Below are 21,383 nucleotides of genomic sequence, written 5' to 3' on the forward strand. Positions count from 1 at the left end.
GCAATACAAAACATCAGCTTCCTGACCCATTCCATGAGTAGTATATAGAATGAGAAAAGGGAGTGGAGGAACAAAGTAAAATTAATACTGACGTAATATTTGGAATGTCTTATCCAGCAATTCAACATCCAAGCAGGTCTAACAGCAACACTAGCAGTTAATGGTCTTGCCTTGGGGGGCAAGATAAAAAACAGGAATTTAAACTGAGTTCGCACTCACCATTTTTGCCCCGTTATTTCCTCCCAGGCCAGGGTTAGCCTGACGCAGCACAAGTTTCAGCCTTAAAGATCCAATTCAGGCAGGGAAGATATACTGGGATGTGTATTTTAGAAGAATTATTTTTCCTTTACTGCTCTGACAGCTGGCATTGAAGTACCAGCATAGGAGTCTACCACCTTCACGTCTCTGCTGTCTCTCTGCCCTCAATGAGTCTCCTGTGCCGTCATATGGCTATTTGCAAAAGACACTTCACCTGCACAGTCACACACACACTTGCAAAAATCCAAAGCTTGGCTGCCGGTGGGTGCAGAGCACCCACTAAATTTTCCCCGTGGGTGCTCAACCCCGGAGCACCCATGGAGTTGGCACCTATGCTAAAGCGCTGGGATGGCGTTCTGGAGTATTCTGGCACGACTGAAGCCCTGCAAAACAGTGATTATGAACAGCAGTGATGTGCATTCATCCTTAATAGTATCAGCTCACCTATTTAAGTGGCTTCAACATAAAATCACTGACATTTATTCACAAGTAGATTTGTTTGCACTGGATTTTAACTTGCGTATAATGTCAACTCACCCTGTGGTAGGTTATAAAACTGTTACCATGCTCCCAGTGCTCATTTACTAAAACTGAAGTGTTGTGTTCACCTGGTGGTTCTCAGAGTTTTTGCTGCAGAGAATTACAGCAGAATTCTATTTGTAGTTATCGACAAAGAAAAAGATATTGCAGCAAACACCTTTAATATGAATAAAAAATTCACAATGGAGGTACATTCTGGGGAAATGTAAAAGGAATGATTACAAGAGAAATTCTGACAGAATACAAAAATAAAGAAGGCTCTGCCAGACTATGAAACTAATGAGGAATGACGTAAATATGTTTGATTTATAGTTACATTATTGTGTTAAGCACTGAAAACAAACTTTTAAGAAACATCAGCTGAAAGACACTTGAACATATAGTACATAAATCATACCATCCACATTAGTTGTAAGTAATAGTCCTTAAGTACTTCATTTTACTTAACAGAGCACAAAGCAATGGAACATGTGCAAATGAGGACTCTCACATATACTGAATTTAAAATGCCTATGATAAAATTAACATATATAGTTACATTTAAATAAGGATTACACTACTGATGGAGAAATGAAACATACAAATATCAGCCACATTATCCCTGCTGCTGAAGTATGCTCCACAGTTAATCATACTGGCCCTATTTTTCTCTCAAATAAACATCACATCAATCCATCAATGTTAACCAAAGTTTTATTTTAGTCTAAAGTGTAGAAAGAAATATAGCATTATGTAGTATTATTTCCCTTGTTGGGAACAGAGACAGAAAAGGCTCTCTTGTGGATTATGTACACTGGTTGAAAGAAGTATCTCATGAAAAGGCACATACCTGTGATTTAAGGCTAGTATGGTATTTGTTTCATGCAGAAAGTAACATTTAAAAATGGAATTAGTATGGTAAGTGGTTGGCTTCACCCAGCTAGCCACTTGGTGCAAAGCTAAAATGTGTGCTTAGAAGCCTCAGACTGACAGTGATTCTCGCTTCTTTAGAGTTTTTGTTTTTAAATATACAATCGACAGATAAAGACCTACCTTTAAAAAAGGTATTTGCTGCAATTCCATGAGTCAATCAGCCATCTATTACAGCTGTTGCCTCTGTGCAGGTACTGCATGAAGGCCTTTATATTATTACTCTGAAAAATATTATTTTTACTCTCCTTTTTAAAACACAATTACATGAAAATGATTCATTAAAGATGTTTAATATATTCATATATAAAATATCAGATGTTGGTACAAATCATGTAAACCTCCCTTTGGAAATATTTTGACTAGCCACCACAATGACCAGAAACCACAAATATCTTATCAGTGCAAATCTATATTTTTTGTTTAACTACAGAAATAGCCATCAACCCTCACATACAAAAGGAGTACTCAAAATCTGAAATGACAGAAATTATGCTTGGGCACCTGAAAGACACCACCCTCCCACCATATTCAATTACAGTATTATAAAAGGGAAAAAATTAAAGCTGTTTGTGCAAGAATCACTGCAACAATCCTTCTATCCCAACCCCTTAATTTTTATCAGATGTACAGATTCTAGGTTAAACAATGCTCCTCTTTTCTAATTTGAGCACTGTTCTTCAAGCCATGATGGAGCATCTACTCCAGGAGTTTTCAATTTGATGTGGAACTGTTTAAGTGTCTGTTCAAGCTGCTTCTGATTCCCAGAGAAGTATGCGGCAATGGCATTGTGGAACAGAACAAGCTGATTGTGCAATACTTTAACCTGTGGACAAGGACAGAGGGAGTTAAAGATGAAGAGGCATTTGATTGACACTTGAGGCTTTAGACATAACAGGAGATTTATTGGATGTACCAATTTAAAAAAGTCAGGCTCTAAACTAATGGAGAAGAGTTATTCAATACACATTTAAGATTTTATGCAAAAATCCAACCTTTTGTGATACAATCTGAGTGTCATTAGGGTCTATTAATTCAAAAAAATTCAATTCCCCACTTCATGATTTTTCCGGTCACAATGAAAACTAAGTATCAGAGGGGTAGCCGTGTTAGTCTGAATCTGTAAAAAGCAACAGAGGGTCCTGTGGCACCTTTGAGACTAACAGAAGTATTGGGAGCATAAGCTTTCGTGGGTAAGAACCTCAGGTATTATAATAAATTCAACCCACTCTGCAACACTTTTTGCAATAAATGATTTTATATATATATATATATTCTCACTTGCCAACCCCTTTAAGCTTTATTAGTTCCTGAGAGTCGCCAATTTTTCTCAAAATAAATAGTGAAGACATGGGTGCAGTGCTTGTGACAATGGGACTATAACCTGTTACAGCTAGGCCTAGCAAAAGCAAGCTTCCTCACATATCCTACCAATGCAACTAAATTCTGACATGCAACAATGGTGCTACTCTAATGTGGGGCTCCTCTAAAAACAGAAATGGCAATAGCACTGAACTGATTGCTGAATCTGTGATACGATAGGGAATAGCCAAAGACAAAATTCAGCTTCACTTGTAATTTAAGAACACCTGTTCTTCCTCGATGACTGAGTTGACACTAAGGGAGAGATTTTCAAAGGCACACAGCAGTTAGGCACTTAACTGCCAAGTGTGCCTTTGATAATCTCCCCAGAGGTCACTTAAAACCCATACATATTACATCTACCACCACCTGTGTATGGATAGGGGTGTTTAACATATAGAATGTGAACAGGAATATGTTCACAAAAGATTTCTAAGGAATAGGGTTACAGCCTAACCTGCCAGATTAGTATAGATGGGCCCTTAATCTGTCATGCAGCGTAGTGAGCAGCCCTTTCTGAATGGACACTGCTGGTCTCAGATAGTATCACAAAAGCATCTATTACAACTATTTCTTCTCCTAATAAATGTTCACCCCATAATATATGCATTTTGCCCAGGACCTGACATCTTCGGTCTGCTTTTGAAACACTAGGCAGTCCATCTACTCACTAGGTAGGATGTGACTAGTCACTGTGCCAGAAAGCAATCCACTAAGCAGCACAATGATAATCAAACAAACTAAGTACTTGAATAGATAGGCTAACAATTCATTAAATATGTCAAATCTGTACAATTTATAAATGCTGGTGGGCCAAATCCATTCATTGTTGGTGTGCTGTTTATTTGCAGATGGCAGAGCTCTATCAGTATGGATGTTCTTGAAGGAATCTGAACCTCTGGACCTAATGCTGATGCCGGTGTAGTAAAGTATCTTATTGCTCAGAAGAGCTGAATCAGTGGATGCAGAGCTGGAAACCAGAGGGAAGTGGTGTTTTTTGTAAATATGTGCTGAGACTTTCTCCTTTTTCGTCTCCCCACTAGTTTATTGTTCTCTACCACCTTGTCCCATTGTGTTAAGGACTTAATCTAACTGTATTGTCTGATTTAGGTTTGGGCTACACTACAGAGGTAAGTTGACATAAGGCAGCTCCCGCAGATCTAAGTTGCCCACTACATTGACCTAATAACTCCACCTCCGCGAGAGGCATAGTATTTAGGTTGACGTAGTTAGGGTGACAGTGTCTGCATAGACACTGTGTTACTTGCATTGCCTGTTGGCCCGAAGGCAGGAGGCGCTCCAGCTGCCTGTGCCCCACACAGTTTAAGTCAGTGGAAGTGCTCCTGGTGAGGACATGCACCACCAACACAGCGGGCAGTGTGGACAGGAGCCACCATAGTAATTACTGTGGTGGCTGTACGATGACTTAACTTAGGTCGACTTAATTTTGTAGTATAGACAAGGCCTCATATTGACTTCAGTGGAGCTAAGCTGTTTTACACCAGCTGAACATCTGGCCCAAAACACTTTCTCTTGAAAAGTCAGAGTCCTGCAAGGGTTTTAGGGTTGTTTTTTTTTTTGGTGTGTTTAAGAAAACAGCCTGTGCCAGCGTAACAGGTAATGTTACCAATGTCAAGGTTTTGCAATATGAGCTGGTGTGCTACTGAAAATATTCATCCATTGTTAGAGATAGAGGTTGCTAACTCTCCCTTCCCTGTGGGCATTTGCAGTAACTTCAGTCATAGGAAAGGACTCTAGCCATTCCAGGCACATATTAATAAGACTGTTCTATTTTTATACCTATCTAAGAGGAAATAAGTTTGACAAAATGGATTTTTCCTATCTTCATTTTATCCTAACCCTGACATCGTTATTAACTTCCAAACCCATGCAGAGATCAGTAGTGTCAGTTAGAAACAAGTAGTAAGATGTTTGCATGAGAAGCCTTTATTTTTCCTAGTTCACAGAAATAGGGGTGGGGTGACTCTTGCATGCCTGAAAAAGAAAAACTCTTGCAGGACCAGAGAGTATGTGAGGGAAAGGGGCAGGAAGAAGCAATCCTGTTTAGAGTCTATGAGAAAGGGAAACTGCTCCAAGAACCAGACCCTTGCCTAGATCCAGGCTGAGAGATAGAACAGTTTTGCTTCTGAGTTGAAGGTGGCATGTAGAACAATCGTTACAGTTCCTCAGTCTAATCCTCATCTAACATTAATTAAATACACACATCTTGGCACCAAAATTATTTAATCTTTCTCCTAATTAAGAATTGTTTTGAAATGGTCTCTTTACTGCCCTTCCTCACTGCCTTTTACACATATCCCTCCTGCAGGCATTACCAAACACTGTAATAATGCTCTGCATTTTGAGCCCACAATCTAATCATAGATCAATTAGTAAATCAATGTATTGATCACTATTACACAAGTGTGAAAAAGTGCAGTAGAAATACTTTCATATATTCAAGTAAATCTTTATTATATGCTTTTACCTCAGTAATTTAGAGTGAGGGACTTGAGGTCTCTAACTCCATGAAGGCATGTTCCAATAGTACAATAAGAATCCAGAAACCAATCTAGTTTACTTCTCTTTCTTGTTTTACATTTTGAAGCAGACTGTATTTCAAGAAAATGTGCTGCTATATCAGATACTAATCTCAGGAGACAGAATCTAGCAAAAAGCAACTCCACTACACAGTGTAGGAGGTGATGTTGTAGCTTACCTTGTTTTCCTCCAAAAATTTCAATTTGATAGATACATCATTGCGCATTTTGTCATATTTCTCTTTATGCACTTGGAATAGCTGCTGTGACTGTTCAATCTTTGGCAGAGTGTTTGCATCACGGGGACCAAGATTAAGTTCTTCTAGATCTGTGCGATAGGCATCATATTCAATCCTAGGAGGGAAAAAAAGTTAAAATGAGCCACAATTTCACAAAACTTGCACACCAAAACCAGGAGATTAGAAAGAAAGCTGGACCAAATATACAAGTGCATGTAATGCTCATGAAAGGTACTAGAATGACAACACTTTGTTTATGTATCAAAGCATGTGTAACATAAATCATACTGATGAGGGAACATGCCAACAACTCAACCACGTTATAAGAGTATGTCTTCACTGCAGAGTTAATTTGGGTGATCAGCACCTGCACATTCCACCACGGTGTGAGCAGCCACACCATAAAGCCATAGCCCAGTGTCCTCATTGATGCCACACTGATCTATTAGTGTTGATGGAGTTTCAGGGGCATATCCTATGGTTCTTTGTACTATAGTAAGCTGAACTGCTGTATGAAAAAGGAATCAGAAAAACGTCTGTCCTGCACCCACGCTCCGGCCGTGCCGCAGATTTTTTTTTTTTTTTTTGATTGGGGTGGCCAAAAAGCCAGAGCCGGCCCTGTACCTGATATGTTTGATAGAGCTCTTACGTGAAATTAATTTAGCTTGTACATGACCCCATATTAACTAGGCACTGAATTACTGGTCTCATCTAGTTCATAGCAGATAGGTATCCATACCCATCAATTCAGCTGGCACCTAGTCAGCAGACTCCAAAGATTGGTCAGTGACTGAATGGACCACTATTCAAGGTTAATATACACTATCAGGAAGCAGATTGAGAAATCTGGCTTTGTTGCCACCAAGCTTATCCAATTTTACTATGGATAAGTGTCTCCGAGTTGGGTAATCAGTTATCTAAAGAATGCACTAAAGGAAACTGGAAGAACATTTTATTTCTCATGCAGAAACATTACTTCATACATGACTATACGTAACCGCCCAGAATTTCCACTATTATTCTACCAGGGCGGGGAAGGGGGAAAACAAACAAACAAACTATCTTTACCCAATAGGAAACCAAAACGTATGTTGCTCACGGATGTGAGCCCCACCCCCCCACGTGACATAAGTTTTGCCGGCATAAGTGCTCGTGTGCACAGCACTACGTTGGCGGGAGACGCTCTCGCTGACATAGCTACCGCCACTCATTTAGGTGGTTATTATGTCAATGGGAGAGCTCTTTCCTGTCGGCATAGCATGGCTACATGAGCAAATCTTACAACGGCACCGCTGTGTTGGCACCGCTGTGTCGGCACCGCTGTGTCGCTGTAGGCTTCTAATATAGACCTGGCCTAAATAGAATCATTTCTGAAAGATCTGAGTTTAACAGAAAATTTTCTGCAAGTTTAAATTTCAAACATCATTTTGAAGTATTATATAAGTGTAAAGACGGAACGTACTCAGGATTTAAAATATGAAAGTTGTGTTATATTTACAAACTTTTCAACACTGTTTACCAGTTCAAACATAGGGACTAAACCTGAAGACTGTATGTTAAATGAAAATAACTGATGACACAAAATATCTACCTGGCACTTTCATACTGTTTCACAGTCATTAACGTATCTTCAATTGTTTTATTCACCAGTGTGTTCACACTGGCAATAAAAAAGTTAATAGCACCAAGAAGGGTCTCTCCATTTTTAGCTAGAAGTTTCTGAGTATCTGCATTGTATCCAAATTCCTCCTATAACAAAGAACAACAAAAAAATACTGTGGTTTATAATTAAATCATGTCATTTACCCAGATACTCATTAACACTGGGAAAAAAACCACACATACTTATTAGGAAAACTCAGATATGATAGACCATATTGTATGCAATTTCATCACTGCTGTTTGAATGTGTGTATATTTAAATAGACATAAGTGATTACAATAGTCTAGGCAACAAATTAAGCTCAGAGTCATAACCACAACTATCCCTTTGTTTTAGACCTTTACAAGCAACTGTTCAAGTTTCTCCCATGAAACCCCATTGATTTCAGTAGAATCTGTCCCAACAGGATTGATAGCACCTATTCTTGATACCAATTCTACTGTGAAGACAGTTATGGATCTTGGCTAAATAAAAAAAAAAAAAATTACCCTTATTACCACCTCAAAGAATACTGCCAAAAATCTTCAGATTATCATTTTGTAACTATTTAGGATTAGTCTAAATTCAGTGTCTCCCTTAAAGACAATTGTAACACCACGAATTATACCAGCAAAATAGGCATAGTTAACTAAATTCACAGGGGGTAAACAGTATTGATTAATGAACAAGGGTGGTTATTATATCCTGGAACACCATGATCTGATATTTATTTTAATATGTTATAAGTGACTGAGACAGCAGAATGTACTATCATAATGGATGGTGAAAAAAAGGAATAATACAGATTAGCTACAAATGTTAAGGGGCATGATTAAGATGGAAGTTATTGCCAAAGAGAATTGCAATCAAGTTTAGGTATGACAAAAGGCAAGGACCAATTTATCAATAGCAAAAGATTTCAATGTCAGATTGCAATGATTATTCTTTTAATGCAAGGCTCCCACACATAAGACTCATTGATGTATTTGTGTTTTCTATATGGCATCTTCATATTCTGCATAACCTGAGCTTTCATTTACCAAAGTAAATTTCTAGCTATCATGGTTGTGAAGATGTTTAAGAGTAGGTTAGATAAATGTCTATCAGGGATGGTCTAGACAGTATTTGGTCCTGCCATGAGGGCAGGGGACTGGACTCGATGACCTCTCGAGGTCCCTTCCAGTCCTATTGTCTATGAATCTATGTGAACCTAGTGTAACCAACTGACGGTGTAAACGCTAATGACAAATTAGGGCTCTTAAAATGTTAACATTAACTGTTTCATATCTCATAATTTTAGCGAATGGGAGTGAAGCCTAGAGGAAAGAAGATGCAGAGAAAACAATACAAAAAGAAACAGCTAAAAGGGAGAGAAACGGCCAAAGATGGGGAAGAAAAGGAACCTAAAACATCGTAGTGAAGCTAAAAGGGGTCATATTTTTCATAAAACAACTGAACTAAACATTTTAATCTGCTAAAGAAAAAATGATTAATCCACATTGTTACCTCACCTCTTTTGCATGAGCCCCACTCTATTCCCAAACATAGACACCACAGGCTTGTTGTATTTTACAGGAAATGATGATCTAGAACAATTCTAATGACATTTCATTAGTGACAAATGAGGAGCAAAATTGTTTACTATACAGAGTAAACTTGTATGTTAGTAGTCTTTTAGTTCAAATTCCAACTAAAGCCAGACATTAAAAACTACTGCATGACCTTACTGTAATTTCAATGATTTCCTTCAGAGTCTCAAATGCTATTACATAGTCTTCAATATTTAGGAAGATAGCTGCTATCTACTGTACAACATGCATAAGCCAGTGAAGTTCATCCTCAAATTTATATTTTATTTTCTAATGCTATTAAAAAGTCTTACATGGAGTTCCAATGATTTCAAACTCAGGTCTGCAAATGCATCTCCAAGTTGCCTTTGGGTATTCACCATCTGGTAGAGTTGCGTGGACAAAGTCTGTGCCAATCTTAATATATTTTCATACTTTTTTTTGTTATCTCTTAGTATGTCTATTTGGGCTTCCAGTTCCAGGTCTACTGTTCTTGAGCCTCGGCCCAGCTTTTCAGAGATGATCTGACGAGTACACTGCAAATTCATAACAAATAGTTTAAAATTATTATAAAAAGCAAAAAAAAATTCTATATTCATGACAGTACAGCACACACCATTTCTTGGCTTCAAGGAGTACATAATTATAAGCAATTCTTTCACAATCACTCCTCCCAATTTAAGTTTGCACAACAAACCTGAAGAAAAATGTCAAACTCTTTAGAAGTTTTTCAGGACTCAGCAAGAACATTTGTTGGACAAGTCTCAACTCCTACTAATAAAAATATTTAAGTTAACAAATCAAGAGCAGAACTAATTACAATTCTCAAATGAGAGATTTCAGATCTTCACTTTTTAGATTTGATGAATCTCATTAAGTAAAAGCAATTATTATTTAGTTCAGTACATTCAAGTCAGTTTATTAAACACAGTATAAACCAGAACGTTACTGATTCTAAATAACTATTCTAATATTCATTCCATCTTCATCTTCCCAACCATCCAATCCCACAGGCATTTTCCACTTAATTCCAAAGTTAGGCCTAATGGATATAGAGCATCTGCAAGTGAAAGTTTCTATATTTCAACATTTAGAATCTTACTATTTCAGGAAACACAATTGCTTCTTCCCATATTGTGGAGGCATGTTTAAGAAACTGGAAACTTTTGGTGAGGAATTTATAGGAAGATAGTCTTAAGACTGAATTTGTGCTTGTCTGATTATAAAGAAGTGTGTTGAATATCTTAAACCTTAGGATTTAAAAACTAAAGTTTACTTTTACTGCCACAGAAGTAAAACTCCTAAATTGACTTGCAATTCATTGGTGTAGTGAGCAGCAAATTCAGCACTGAGAACATTAAGATACTTAGGTGTAAAACAATGGTTTACTGCTGTGGTGAGCTATTTTTATCAAGCTTTAAAGAGGAAGGGAATCTGTGGCCCCAAAGAGAAGCGGACAGAGGTCGAGATAGAATGGAGTTGCGCAAGTGGAAGAATGATCTTCCATGAAGAGAGTCCTGATGGAACTGAGATGTTCAAGGTCACAACTACAGCGTTGGGAAGGTCGGACCTGATTACAACAGTTTAGTCTTACAGTGTAGATGAAACCAAACCCTGTTTCCAAAACATGTCACAGTATTGGACTTTGCAGGGCTATAGCAGGATTTGGAAAAATGGTTTGATCTAGCCTACACTTCAAGATCAGTGTTTTAACGGTGTCTCCCAATCTCACAGACTCTCTCTCAAATACAGATACACTCAGGAGTTCCCTTTCTTGTATATTTTGGAATACCTTTGTTGTGCCAATAAAACATTTTTAAATTGAATTGACAATGTAGATGACACCCAAGATAGTGGGAGAACTGGCAAGTACAAGACAAGACCAGAGGGGTAAAGGTGGAGTCAGTCCACAGAATGTTATTTAAAAAAAATGACCAGCCGGGCACATAACTTTCAGTTGGAATCAGAGCTATCAAGGTAAGAGAATGAAGGCAATACTGTACCATTTCTGAGCGAGCACAAGAGAGAAAATGCACATTGAGGAGTATGGAGTTACCACAAAAGGTCCATAAAAGGAATTGCAGTAGATTAGACAGAATGTGATTAGAGTATGACTAAGTGTTGCATTAGAAGCATAGTATGGGTAAGGATAAGTTCTGGTTATTTTCCAGAGATGGTGATATGCAAACTTACAAAGAAGGGACATGTAAGAGGAAATCTGAGCAACGGGTAACAAAAATGTTTGTGAGCAAGAGGTAAGGAAACATGTCAGACATGACAAAATGTTTTTTATTTTAAAATCAAAGAGGACTCTGAAGCATTCAGCTTCAGAAACATAGCGTAGGGAAAAAACAAACCTAAAAATCAACATTCACAAATGGGCGAGAAAAGGAATAAAAAGAGTGAGGATTCTATAGAAGTGGTGTTCAAAGCTTACAATAGCAATCAGCTAAACTGAGTCGCCCCCAAAGGATAAACTATACAAAGAGGAAGTTAAATAGAGAACCTAAAGAGAGGGGAAATGGTTATCTTCTCATTTGATTTTTTTCTTTTCAGTGGGTTAGTCCAGACATGTGGCTATTCTATCCTCCCACCAGCAGATAGAGAAAAGAAATCAAAATATTTAGTGAGGTCAGGTGCCCTGTATAAAGTAGGTGGCTTTGGCTGGGCAATCTATGATGTGAAACATGGAAAAAAAAATATAGTGAGAAGAAACAAACTGAGAATAAATATTTTAATGAAGTTCCTCTACCTGTGGGTAAGACAGGCATGCGTGCAAAATGCAAACAGTGCAATAAAGAAATGCAAAGCCTGGTTGCCCAAATGAAACATCATCATGAGAAGTGTTCCTTCTCAGGAGAAAGCTGTTGAAGATGATGAAAGGAACATGTCTGAACATGCAGGATCTTCAGGTTGGTAAACTTTTTTATTTCATACTATTTTTCTCAAGGACTGCCTGTCTTCCTTCTGGACTATTCTTGAATTCTCATGTTTGAGCAAAAAATATAGTTGTCACTCTATGGTACTATCACTTTAGATGCAGTTGTGATAAAAAAACCAAATAAATAGTTGAAATAGGCTGATCTTCCTTTTACAATTTTACCTTTAAAGTAGTACTGAGTGTCAGGGAATGCAATGAGTAATACTAAATGAGCAGTATGGTAATAATAATTAAATAACTGCATTGACTTATTTTGTTTAGGAGAATCCATCCTCAACATACAGGATTCTGAAGACTATCCACCTTCAAGATCACCATTATTTTCTGTGGTTTCAGAGTTATCTACCAATGATAATGTTTCAGTCACATCATGTATGTCACATAGCCACAGTATATCACCTGTAGCAAAAAAAACAGCCATAGATAAGTTTGTGATAAGAACCAGCAGATTTCAAAAAAAGAGGTAATTGATGAAAAAATTGCCTGGTTTGTTTATGCAACAAACTCTCCTTTCCATATGATTGAGAACCCATACTTCATTAACATGGTTCAGTCATTAAGACAAGGATACAGTCTACCCAACTGAGCAGATGTCGCAGGCAAATTGCTGGTTAAAGTGTAGGAAAGAGAAATTGAGCAGTGTGCAAAAGGTCTAGCGGATAAAATTGTTAACCTGAGTCTTGATGGTTGGAACAATGTCCACAATGATCCTGTTGTACGTGCTTGTGACACAACAGAAGAAGGGACGGTCTTCCATACAGAAACAATTGATACATCAGGAAATGCACACACAGCAGAATACTGTAAAAGCTATAACAAACTGTGAAAAACAGTTCAAATGTCTAGTACACAGCTTGGTCACAGACAATGCTGCAAATGTATCCAAGATGAGAAGAAATTAAGAGAGAGAGAGTCCCAAGCTAACAAAAAACGGTTACTCACCTTTGTAACTGTTGTTCTTCAAGTTGTGTTGCTCATATCCATTCCAATTATGTGTGCGCGCACCACGTGCACGGTCGTCGGAGAATTTTTACCCTAGCAACATCCGGTGGGTCGGCTGTGGAGCCCCCTGGAGTGGCGCTGGATATATACTCCAGCCGACCCAGCACCCCCTCAGTTCCTTCTTGCCGGCTACTCCAACAGAGGGGAAGGAGAGCAGGTTTGGAATGGATATGAGCAACACATCTTGAAGAATAACCGCTACAAAGGTGAGTAACCGTTTTTTCTTCTTCGAGTGCTTGCTCATATCGATTCCAATTAGGTGACTCCCAAGCCTTACCTAGGCGGTGGGGTCGGAGTGAGACATCGCTGAGTGCAGAACCGCTGAGCCAAACGCTGCATAGTCTCTAGACTGCTGAACTAACACATAGTGAGCGGTGAAGGTATATACGGATGACCAAACCGCTGCTCTACAGATCTTGAGGGTGGGATAGAGGCCGGGGTCTGCCATATTGTCTTGGCGTTGGCCTGAATGGTGCGGATGGGGCATCAGCTGAAAGTATGTCCACCAACGGGTCCTCCAACTCCACTATCTCCTCCGCTTGGAGGTCCATATTATGAGCCACCCTGCGTAAAAGTCTTGGTGAGCACGTAGGTCTATCGGAGGGGGACCCGAAGTTGTTGTCCCCGCCACTGCCTCATCTGGAGAAGATGAGGAATATGCCACAGGATCCATTAGCCCCTGTAGCAGGTCCAGTTGCGAGGGGTCCTGATGTCCAGGATCTGCTGTACCAGGGTCTGGGGCCTGCATTGGGGTAGGTGCAGGTGCCTCCATACCCTCCGGGGGGTCGAGGGGGGGGGGGGGAAGAGGAGACACTGATGGTGGCCTCCGGTACTCGAGCCTCTGAAGAGACTGAGCGGGAGGCCACGGGTGGAACCCCTTGGGCTTGGTGGTACGCCCACGGGGTCCAGAAGGACCACTGTGCAGGCTCCTGGCTAGGGTCTTGGGTTTCATCCTGCCGGTGACCCAAATTATCCTCTGCTTGGCCTGGTGTGGGACAGGCTGAGCGGGAGGCACTGTCCAACTGTGAAGAGCGTGAGGTGGAGCACGAGGGCCAGGGCGGTGTGGAGCATGCCTGCGTCGACTCTGCTGGGAACGGTGCTGAGCGGTGCCGGGCTACAGGAGAACGGTGTCGGCGTGGTGCCAGGGAGCAGTACTGGGATCGAGAACGGTGCCGATGGTCATGCCGGTACCAAGATCCAGACCTGGATCGCGATGAAGACCGCCTGCGGGAGCGATGCCGGGAGCGGCTTCTCGAATGGGATCGGTGCTCTGACCGGTGCCGGGAGCGACGTCGGGAGCCCGAACAGTACCGAGGTCTGGAGCGGTGCTGCGAGGCAGAACGGTACCGGGAGTAAGATCTGGGCTGTGAGTACGACCGGTGCCGTAATAGAGAACTGCGCCGGGACCTGCTCAGAGATCAGGAACGGTGCCGAGCGTCCACGCTCGGAGATGGTGGATGTATTAGGGCTGGCTTGCCCCTAGACTGTACCGCACGGGTGAGATGTGGTGCCATAGCCTGAGACGGTGCCGGTTCTGTAAGGGCAATGAGGTCCCTCACCATTGCAAACATCTCCGGCGTCCATGGAAGTCGGGGCTCAACCATGGTGCAGGTCGGGGAGCCAGTCAACACCCGACTCAACGGCCCTTCCATCGGTGCCAGAGTCAACTGTGCTGATAACGGCGCCTGTAACCTCGGTCACTCCAGTGCCGGATGCAAATCTGAGGTTGGCAAAGAGGGTGCCAGTGCCTGTTGTTGGGAGGCAGCCCCCTCTGGCTTGTGAGGTCTCTTCTGTCCTGGGGACAGGAAACAGCGCTGAGGTGCTTGCACTGGACGCGGTGCCAGCGAGGACCAGTGCCGTGGGTCTCTATTCGAGTCTCCCCACGGTGCAGTATTTGAAGTCGCCGTCGGAGCACTGTGCACTGAGGCACTCAGTGCTGGAACTTGGCATGCCGAAGGAGGATCCGGGCTGAGGGCTGCCTCCATAAAGGAGCTGCTTAAGTCTAAAGTCCCGCTCCTTTTCAGTTCGAGGCCTCAAAACCTTACAGATCTTACACTTTTCGGCCTGGTGAGACTCCCTGAGGCACTTTAAACAAGAGTTGTGGGGGTCTCCTTTTGGCATAGGCTTCGAATAGACTGAGCACAGCTTAAACCCCGGAGCCTTGAGCATGAGCCTGGGCGGCACGCAGGGAGAAAGGGGGAGGGACCCCTTCCAGCCCGCTAACTTCACTTACAAAACTGATTCTACAACTATCAAAACTACACTAACTATATAACTATTAAGAACTAGAACAATTAACCAAACCGGGAAGTAAAAGCTAGGGAGAGCGGAGGACAGCTATGCTGCACTCCACAGTTCCAACGACCGTCTCGGGCGGTAAGAAGGAACCGAGGGGGCACTGGGTCGGCTGGGGTATATATCCAGCGCCATGAAGGCGCCACTCCCAGGGGCTCCACAGCCGACCCACCGGGTGTTGCTAGGGTAAAAATTCTCCGCCGATCGTGCACGCGGTGCGTGCACACCTAATTGGAATCGATATAAGCAAGCACTCGAAGAAGAACATACAGTTGCAGTGCTCATTTGATGCACCTCCTAGCCAAAGACTTCAGTGTTCCAGAAATAAAGGCTAATGTTGTTGAAATTGCAAAATACTTCCGTAACAACCACTTTGCAGCAGCTGCTCTGAAAAAAGTGGGAGGAACCAAGCTAACTCTCCCACAAAATGTGCATTGGAACTCTGTAGTGGACTGTTTTGAGCACTGTATCAAGAACTGGCCTAATCTGAATAAAATCGTGAAAAAATAGATGGCACTGTCACAGCCAAAGTTCTCAATATTGGGCTTAAGAGAAATGTTGAACAAATGCCGAGTACCCTGAAGCCAATTTCTGTAGCCTTGAACAAAATGCAGGGAAATAGCTGTTCTATTGCTGATGCTGTTGAAATCTGGAAGGAACTGAGATAGATCTTAAAAAGAGAAATATGCAATGACAGAGTTAAATTACAAGCCTTAAAAAAAAAAAAAAAAAAAAAAACCCAAACGAGTGGGACAAGCATTATCTCCAGCTCATTTTCTTGCAGATACTCTCAATACTCGGTACCAGGGTCAAACCTTAACTGCTGAAGAAGAGGAGTTGGCTATGACATGGACATCCAGCAATCATCCCTCCATAATGCCAACTATAATAAAGTTCAAAGCTAAGGGTGAACCATTCAAGAAATATATGTATGCTGATGATGTTTTAAAGAAAGTCACACCAGTGAACTTAAGCACTTGGATTCAGAGACTGTTGAAGTGATAATCTCACTTAACAGCAGTAGCTTCTTCTGCTGGTGTAGAAAGAATATTTTCTTCCTTTGGGCTAATTCATTCCAAATTGAGAAATCGTTTGGGACCTGAAAAAGCAGGAAAGCTTGTTTTTCTTTTCCAGATTATGAACAATCAAGAAAATGAAGGTAAAGACGACTGAGTTAGCTGCAGAAACCAATATTTTAAGTTTCTCATGTTGACCTAGATGACAGTCAATTTTAAATGAAATATTTAAAAAAAAAGTAAACTATTTTAATTAAAAACAATTTTAACAAAAACAAACCTGATTTTAAAAAACTTGAATGTTTAATACATTCAAATGCTTGTTTTGTTATAATATTATATGTTTACTGTTGAAGAAAAAAATCCAGAATACATAACATTGTTGTTTTAGTTAACTAAAACAATTTAAATGTCTGTCTGGTGATGTTCTCCTCCTAATACAGCATGGCAAGAAAATCCTTCAAATATTAATGATTAACCTGTCGAATTGGAGATACTTCACCTCCCAATGACTTCCTAAATATCTGCTTCAATGACCTTTGATGAATGAAATAACCATCAATCATTCATTTTCTGATATAGCTGTAAAACTAATCTGAAAAGTTTTCAAAATACATCACTTAAAAATGTATAGCGTGTACCTTCTAAAAATGAAATCTACCTCTATCTTGAATTGTGCATCATAGAATATCAGGGTTGGAAGGGACCTCAGGAGATCATTTAGTCCAACACCCTGCTCAAAGCAGGACAAATCCCCAGACAGATTTTTATATTATATTATATATAAAAAAAAAAAAAAAAAAAAAAAAAACACCCACACATCCCAGTTTCCTAAATGGCCCCCTCAAGGATTGAGCTCACAACCCTGGGTTTAGCAGGCCAATCTTCAAATCACTGAGCTATCCCTCCCTCGAGCTATCCCTTGTTACAATTTACTTTAGTTTCTATTACTAATACAGGGTCTTCCAGCTAATGGACAAGAGAATCTAGCCCTGGATAAATCCACTTTGGGTGGGTGTCGGCTCTGCTAAACTCAATCTTCTACTGGCATAATTTCGAGCCGCTCCTCCCCTGTCCCACAACCAAGTGGAGTGACCAGGTGGAGAATCTCCCAATATCATAATGAATGAAAGGATTTGCAATGTTCAGGGTATGACCCCTACAGTAGTCGAGAAAAATGGCACACACCATCAAGAATGCCTGGGAACGGAAAGGAAGCTAAAGGCAAAGTGGTAGTAAGAATAATCAACATGGATACTGAAGTCCCAAGTGATGTGAAGCTAGAAGTAGGCTGATTTAAGAATTTATATTCAGATTACGCAATTAATCATTTCACAGCAAGAATTATTTCTAAATGGTGACTAGGTAGAGTAGCCTGGAGAAAGAAGAAGTCAGAGCCTGAAATCTATTAGCTCTCTCTTAGAGGATATAAATTCCATCAAGGTGTGCAACAGTAAAGGTTTGCTAATTCATTTGACATTAAAGGGGGTTATTAGATGATGTAACTCCTGTTTTACAAATGCGTTCAGAGCTGTATCGTAGGAATTACATACCTAGGCAGGCAGCCATAGAAAATTCTGTGCAGTGTTAGTGGAAAGCATGTCTGCCTTGGGTATAAATAGCCCCCTGGCCCCATCAATAACTGTTACCAATTTCTCCATCACCAGAAGCCCTGAAAGTATTTGGGCATCCAACTAGGGGCAGCAGATTTTGGTGTGGCTATATAGATTCCATACATTCACAGTTCAGCAGTTACACAAGGTAAGTGACCTTTTCTCCTTCACATATGTGCCCCCACAGAACCACAGTGCAGGAAATTAGCCAGCAATGACCTCCCTGAGGTGGACCCAGGAAACGCACTAGTCACACACAGCAAAGCACTGTCCTCCCAAATTAATAATCTGTTCCTGGTGCAGAACAGAGGTACAGGGGTTCATAAATGTAATCACCAACCACTGTATAGATGCCAGACAGATTTCAAATGAGGGCATGTTATGCAAGTATGCCCTGAATTATCCCATCCTTTTGGTGGAAAAAGCCCAAAAATGTTCTAGCATAGGGACTTCAGAGACATCATACATGATCTGGATTCACAAACTCACTCATCCGGCAGCTTTAGGCAATAAATGTTTAACCTTTGGATTTTAAGGCAAAAACACATCCTACTCCATGTTCCAAAAAGTTTAGTGCGGGCACTCTGAGCAGTAATGAATGTGGGTTTTTGTTTCGCTTTGTTTTCTACATTGTTGTAAGTCAAACATGCAGCCTGACCTCTCTGAGATGACTACGTGGCTTTGGAAAGAACTTGGCAGAGATATAATGTTTCAAATGAATAACTGAGACTTTGCCAAGGTTTTGCATACGCCTCAGCCACCTTTTCTTTGTAGAAGACTGCAGTAAGTGAATGAGCAGTCTGCCTGCAACTTTGAGCCAAGATGATGGCCAGCAGGAAGGAGTCTTTTAGTAAGAGGTGGAACAAAAAGCCAGATCAAGGGCCCTTCAACAAAAGTTTGTGGAGCACCAATTCAAATCCCAAGGGTTGGCAGGCTACCTGACTGGAGGGTACAGAGAACTTCCAAGAACTTCTTCACAAGGGGAGGCAAAATATTAGTTCCCTCTCAAACGAAACATGGTAGGCAGAAATAGCAACTGGACAGACCTTTGCAATTTAGATTACATGAAATTAGAAGTCCCTGAACCAATGGAACTGAGCAAGAAAAAAAAAAGATGCAGGCCTCTGTCCTGAACAAATCTTTTGAACTGGTTATAATTAGCAGCATCACATTTGCTACTGAAAAATTTCCTCATTTATTCTCACCCCTATCAAAGAGGAAGTCAGTACACAGATCTAAGAGTACCAGCGATTAGAACGGATAGGGAATTTTGATTAAATTGTTTCTCCCAGCAAAAAATGCCAATCAGCTGAAACCAAAATTTTTTGTGGAAACTTGCCAGTTTTGTCAAAACTTTTATCAGAAAGGTTTCTGAAGTCCAGGGTGGAATTTCTGGTTGGAACAAGAGGGCGCACACCACCCCAAAACAGCCAATAGCCTGGTATTAAGGGCACTCACCAGGGACGTCAGACATTCAGGTTCAAGTCCTTGTTAAGACTGATTAAGAGCATGGATTTGAACCTGCATCACCCACATCCCGAGAGGCTGGAGAGCCCAGTGGTTAGAATTAGGTTTTGGGTTTTCTTGTGAAAGACGTTAAAGGATTTTAGTTTCATCCCAGTCAAAAATGGGGAAATTTTTGTAATCTCAAGGAGTTCAGCTCAACTAGAGATCCCGGTAGTGATGGGGGTGTCTCTCTCTCTCTCTCTCTGAGTTCTTAGATTTGTGGGGATTCTCCATTCCAAAGCATTCCCTTCTCCACAGGCTGAAGAAGTGGTGAAGAGTCTGACACCGATACACATATAATCCCATTCCTTCCCTCCAGCTCTCCGTCAGCCAAGTTTCAGGAAGAGTAGGGAACTGCTGCTCTGAACTGGGCAAAATTTAGAGCTCTTGGCAGTGGTATGTTTACTGCCACAAGTGCACTAATATATCCTTATGTCAAGGGCCTGAAAAATGGGACAATGGGGGAGCCATTTGTAATTGTCACTAGCAAAATAAATGAGCTTTATCATCACCATTTTATTACTTATTCACTTGTTTCTGCACTATTTCATCAAATTCAGGTTATTGGGTGCACTTGAACACAAGAAATGCCATGGAAATATAAAAAAAATACCAGAGCAAAAAAATTTCAAAGAAGTCACCTTGGTACCAGATGTAATCTCAAATTCAAAAACTGAAAAAAATCCAGCAGGGATGAGAGGTCAGAAAACTAATGACAATGAATTAAGAGAAATTTTTGATAATTGGTGATAAAAACAACCGTATTTCACATTTTTATTGCAGCTAATGCTACCCAATGAAAAATCATATAAAACGTAGCAGTTCCACTAGCAAAAAGACGTAGGATTTATGCATTAGTTTTGAAGTTCACTAAACTTGTTTTAGCTCAAGTAAGTATGTTTGTGGGGAAAATATAATTGACTCCCAATTTTGTCATGTAAATAAGGTTTAAAAGCTATCATTGCATCATAAAAAAATTAAGAGATCTATACATAATCTTGCACATATGTAGGTTCTGACAGAAGATTCTGGAGTTCTAACCTAGATTAAAAAATCTGAGGGAAAAAGAACAAATCAGTAAGAGACCTAGTTTACCAAGTCATGTCTACATCAATTCAGAATATATGTTTCTCCATAACAATGACAGATTTTTAGCTATCTATAACATGCTGCATCCTTCAACACATTGTAAACATATCCTATTGGAGCATACAAATTTTAATTTACATTAGCAATAGACTGGAAACAGCAACAGAAATATACATGTGTAAACTTGCAAACCTTGTAAGTGTTTAGGCTCCATTTTCTCACAAGCTCCAATTTTTCCATCGCTGGATTCTTTACTTCATCTGCTAGAACAACTGGCCCACTTTTCTGCTGCATTCTTACACCACCTGAACAAGTAAGACACAGAAAATCTTTAGGACCCATGTTTTTTAAAAAAGTCAAGCATATATCTGCATATCCAAAGAGTCATAAAACAGCACTTGTGCATGGAAAAGCAAACTATGCATCTAACTAGATTTTATGTGAACGGTGCTTGGTAAATGGACATGAAAGACTGTTTTCAAAAAGCAGTTTTGTGCTAATCGGGCCTAAAAGTGCATACAATAAAGGGAAGTATATCTATATTGATTTTAAAATCAAACCAGAATATTTGTGTAAGTGAATAATTTAGGTAAACACACACTAGATTGAGTAAGAAAGTATGATAAAGTTAAATGGGTATTTCTGTACAGAATTTTTACTACCCTCAACAAGTAATTCAGATATTTGTTTAGTTATTTAAAAACAGCATTTAGGCAACGTCTAACAGTCCAACATTCTGCTGGAATTAGCCAACCTAAAAAACTTTTACACACTACAAGCCATTGTTAGTAAGTTACAGAAGTATATAAAGTACAATCAAACTGCTGCCACCAAGTACAGCCAACTTAAGATGTACAGAATTG

The 21,383-nt window shown here is 40.3% G+C and overlaps 1 protein-coding gene across 4 annotated transcripts in view; it reads right to left on the minus strand.

Annotated features, from left to right (window-relative positions):
• Nucleotides 1-940: 940 nt before the first annotated feature.
• The window catches only part of ARFIP1 (ADP ribosylation factor interacting protein 1), a 64,480-nt gene continuing 44,037 nt past the window's right edge, over nucleotides 941-21,383 (minus strand). For all 4 annotated transcript variants that reach the window (XM_054028863.1, XM_054028862.1, XM_054028861.1 and 1 more), the window contains 5 exons: nucleotides 20,713-20,825; nucleotides 9,373-9,594; nucleotides 7,440-7,597; nucleotides 5,789-5,963; nucleotides 941-2,533 (listed from right to left, as the gene is read on the minus strand). In XM_054028863.1, coding sequence (XP_053884838.1) covers nucleotides 2,369-2,533; nucleotides 5,789-5,963; nucleotides 7,440-7,597; nucleotides 9,373-9,594; nucleotides 20,713-20,825 — 833 coding nt within the window. In that variant the 3' untranslated portion in view covers nucleotides 941-2,368. The remainder of the gene's footprint in view (nucleotides 2,534-5,788; nucleotides 5,964-7,439; nucleotides 7,598-9,372; nucleotides 9,595-20,712; nucleotides 20,826-21,383) is intronic.

Source organism: Malaclemys terrapin, chromosome 5, assembly GCF_027887155.1.
Source record: "Malaclemys terrapin pileata isolate rMalTer1 chromosome 5, rMalTer1.hap1, whole genome shotgun sequence".
In the NCBI taxonomy this organism is placed as follows: Eukaryota; Metazoa; Chordata; order Testudines; family Emydidae; genus Malaclemys; species Malaclemys terrapin.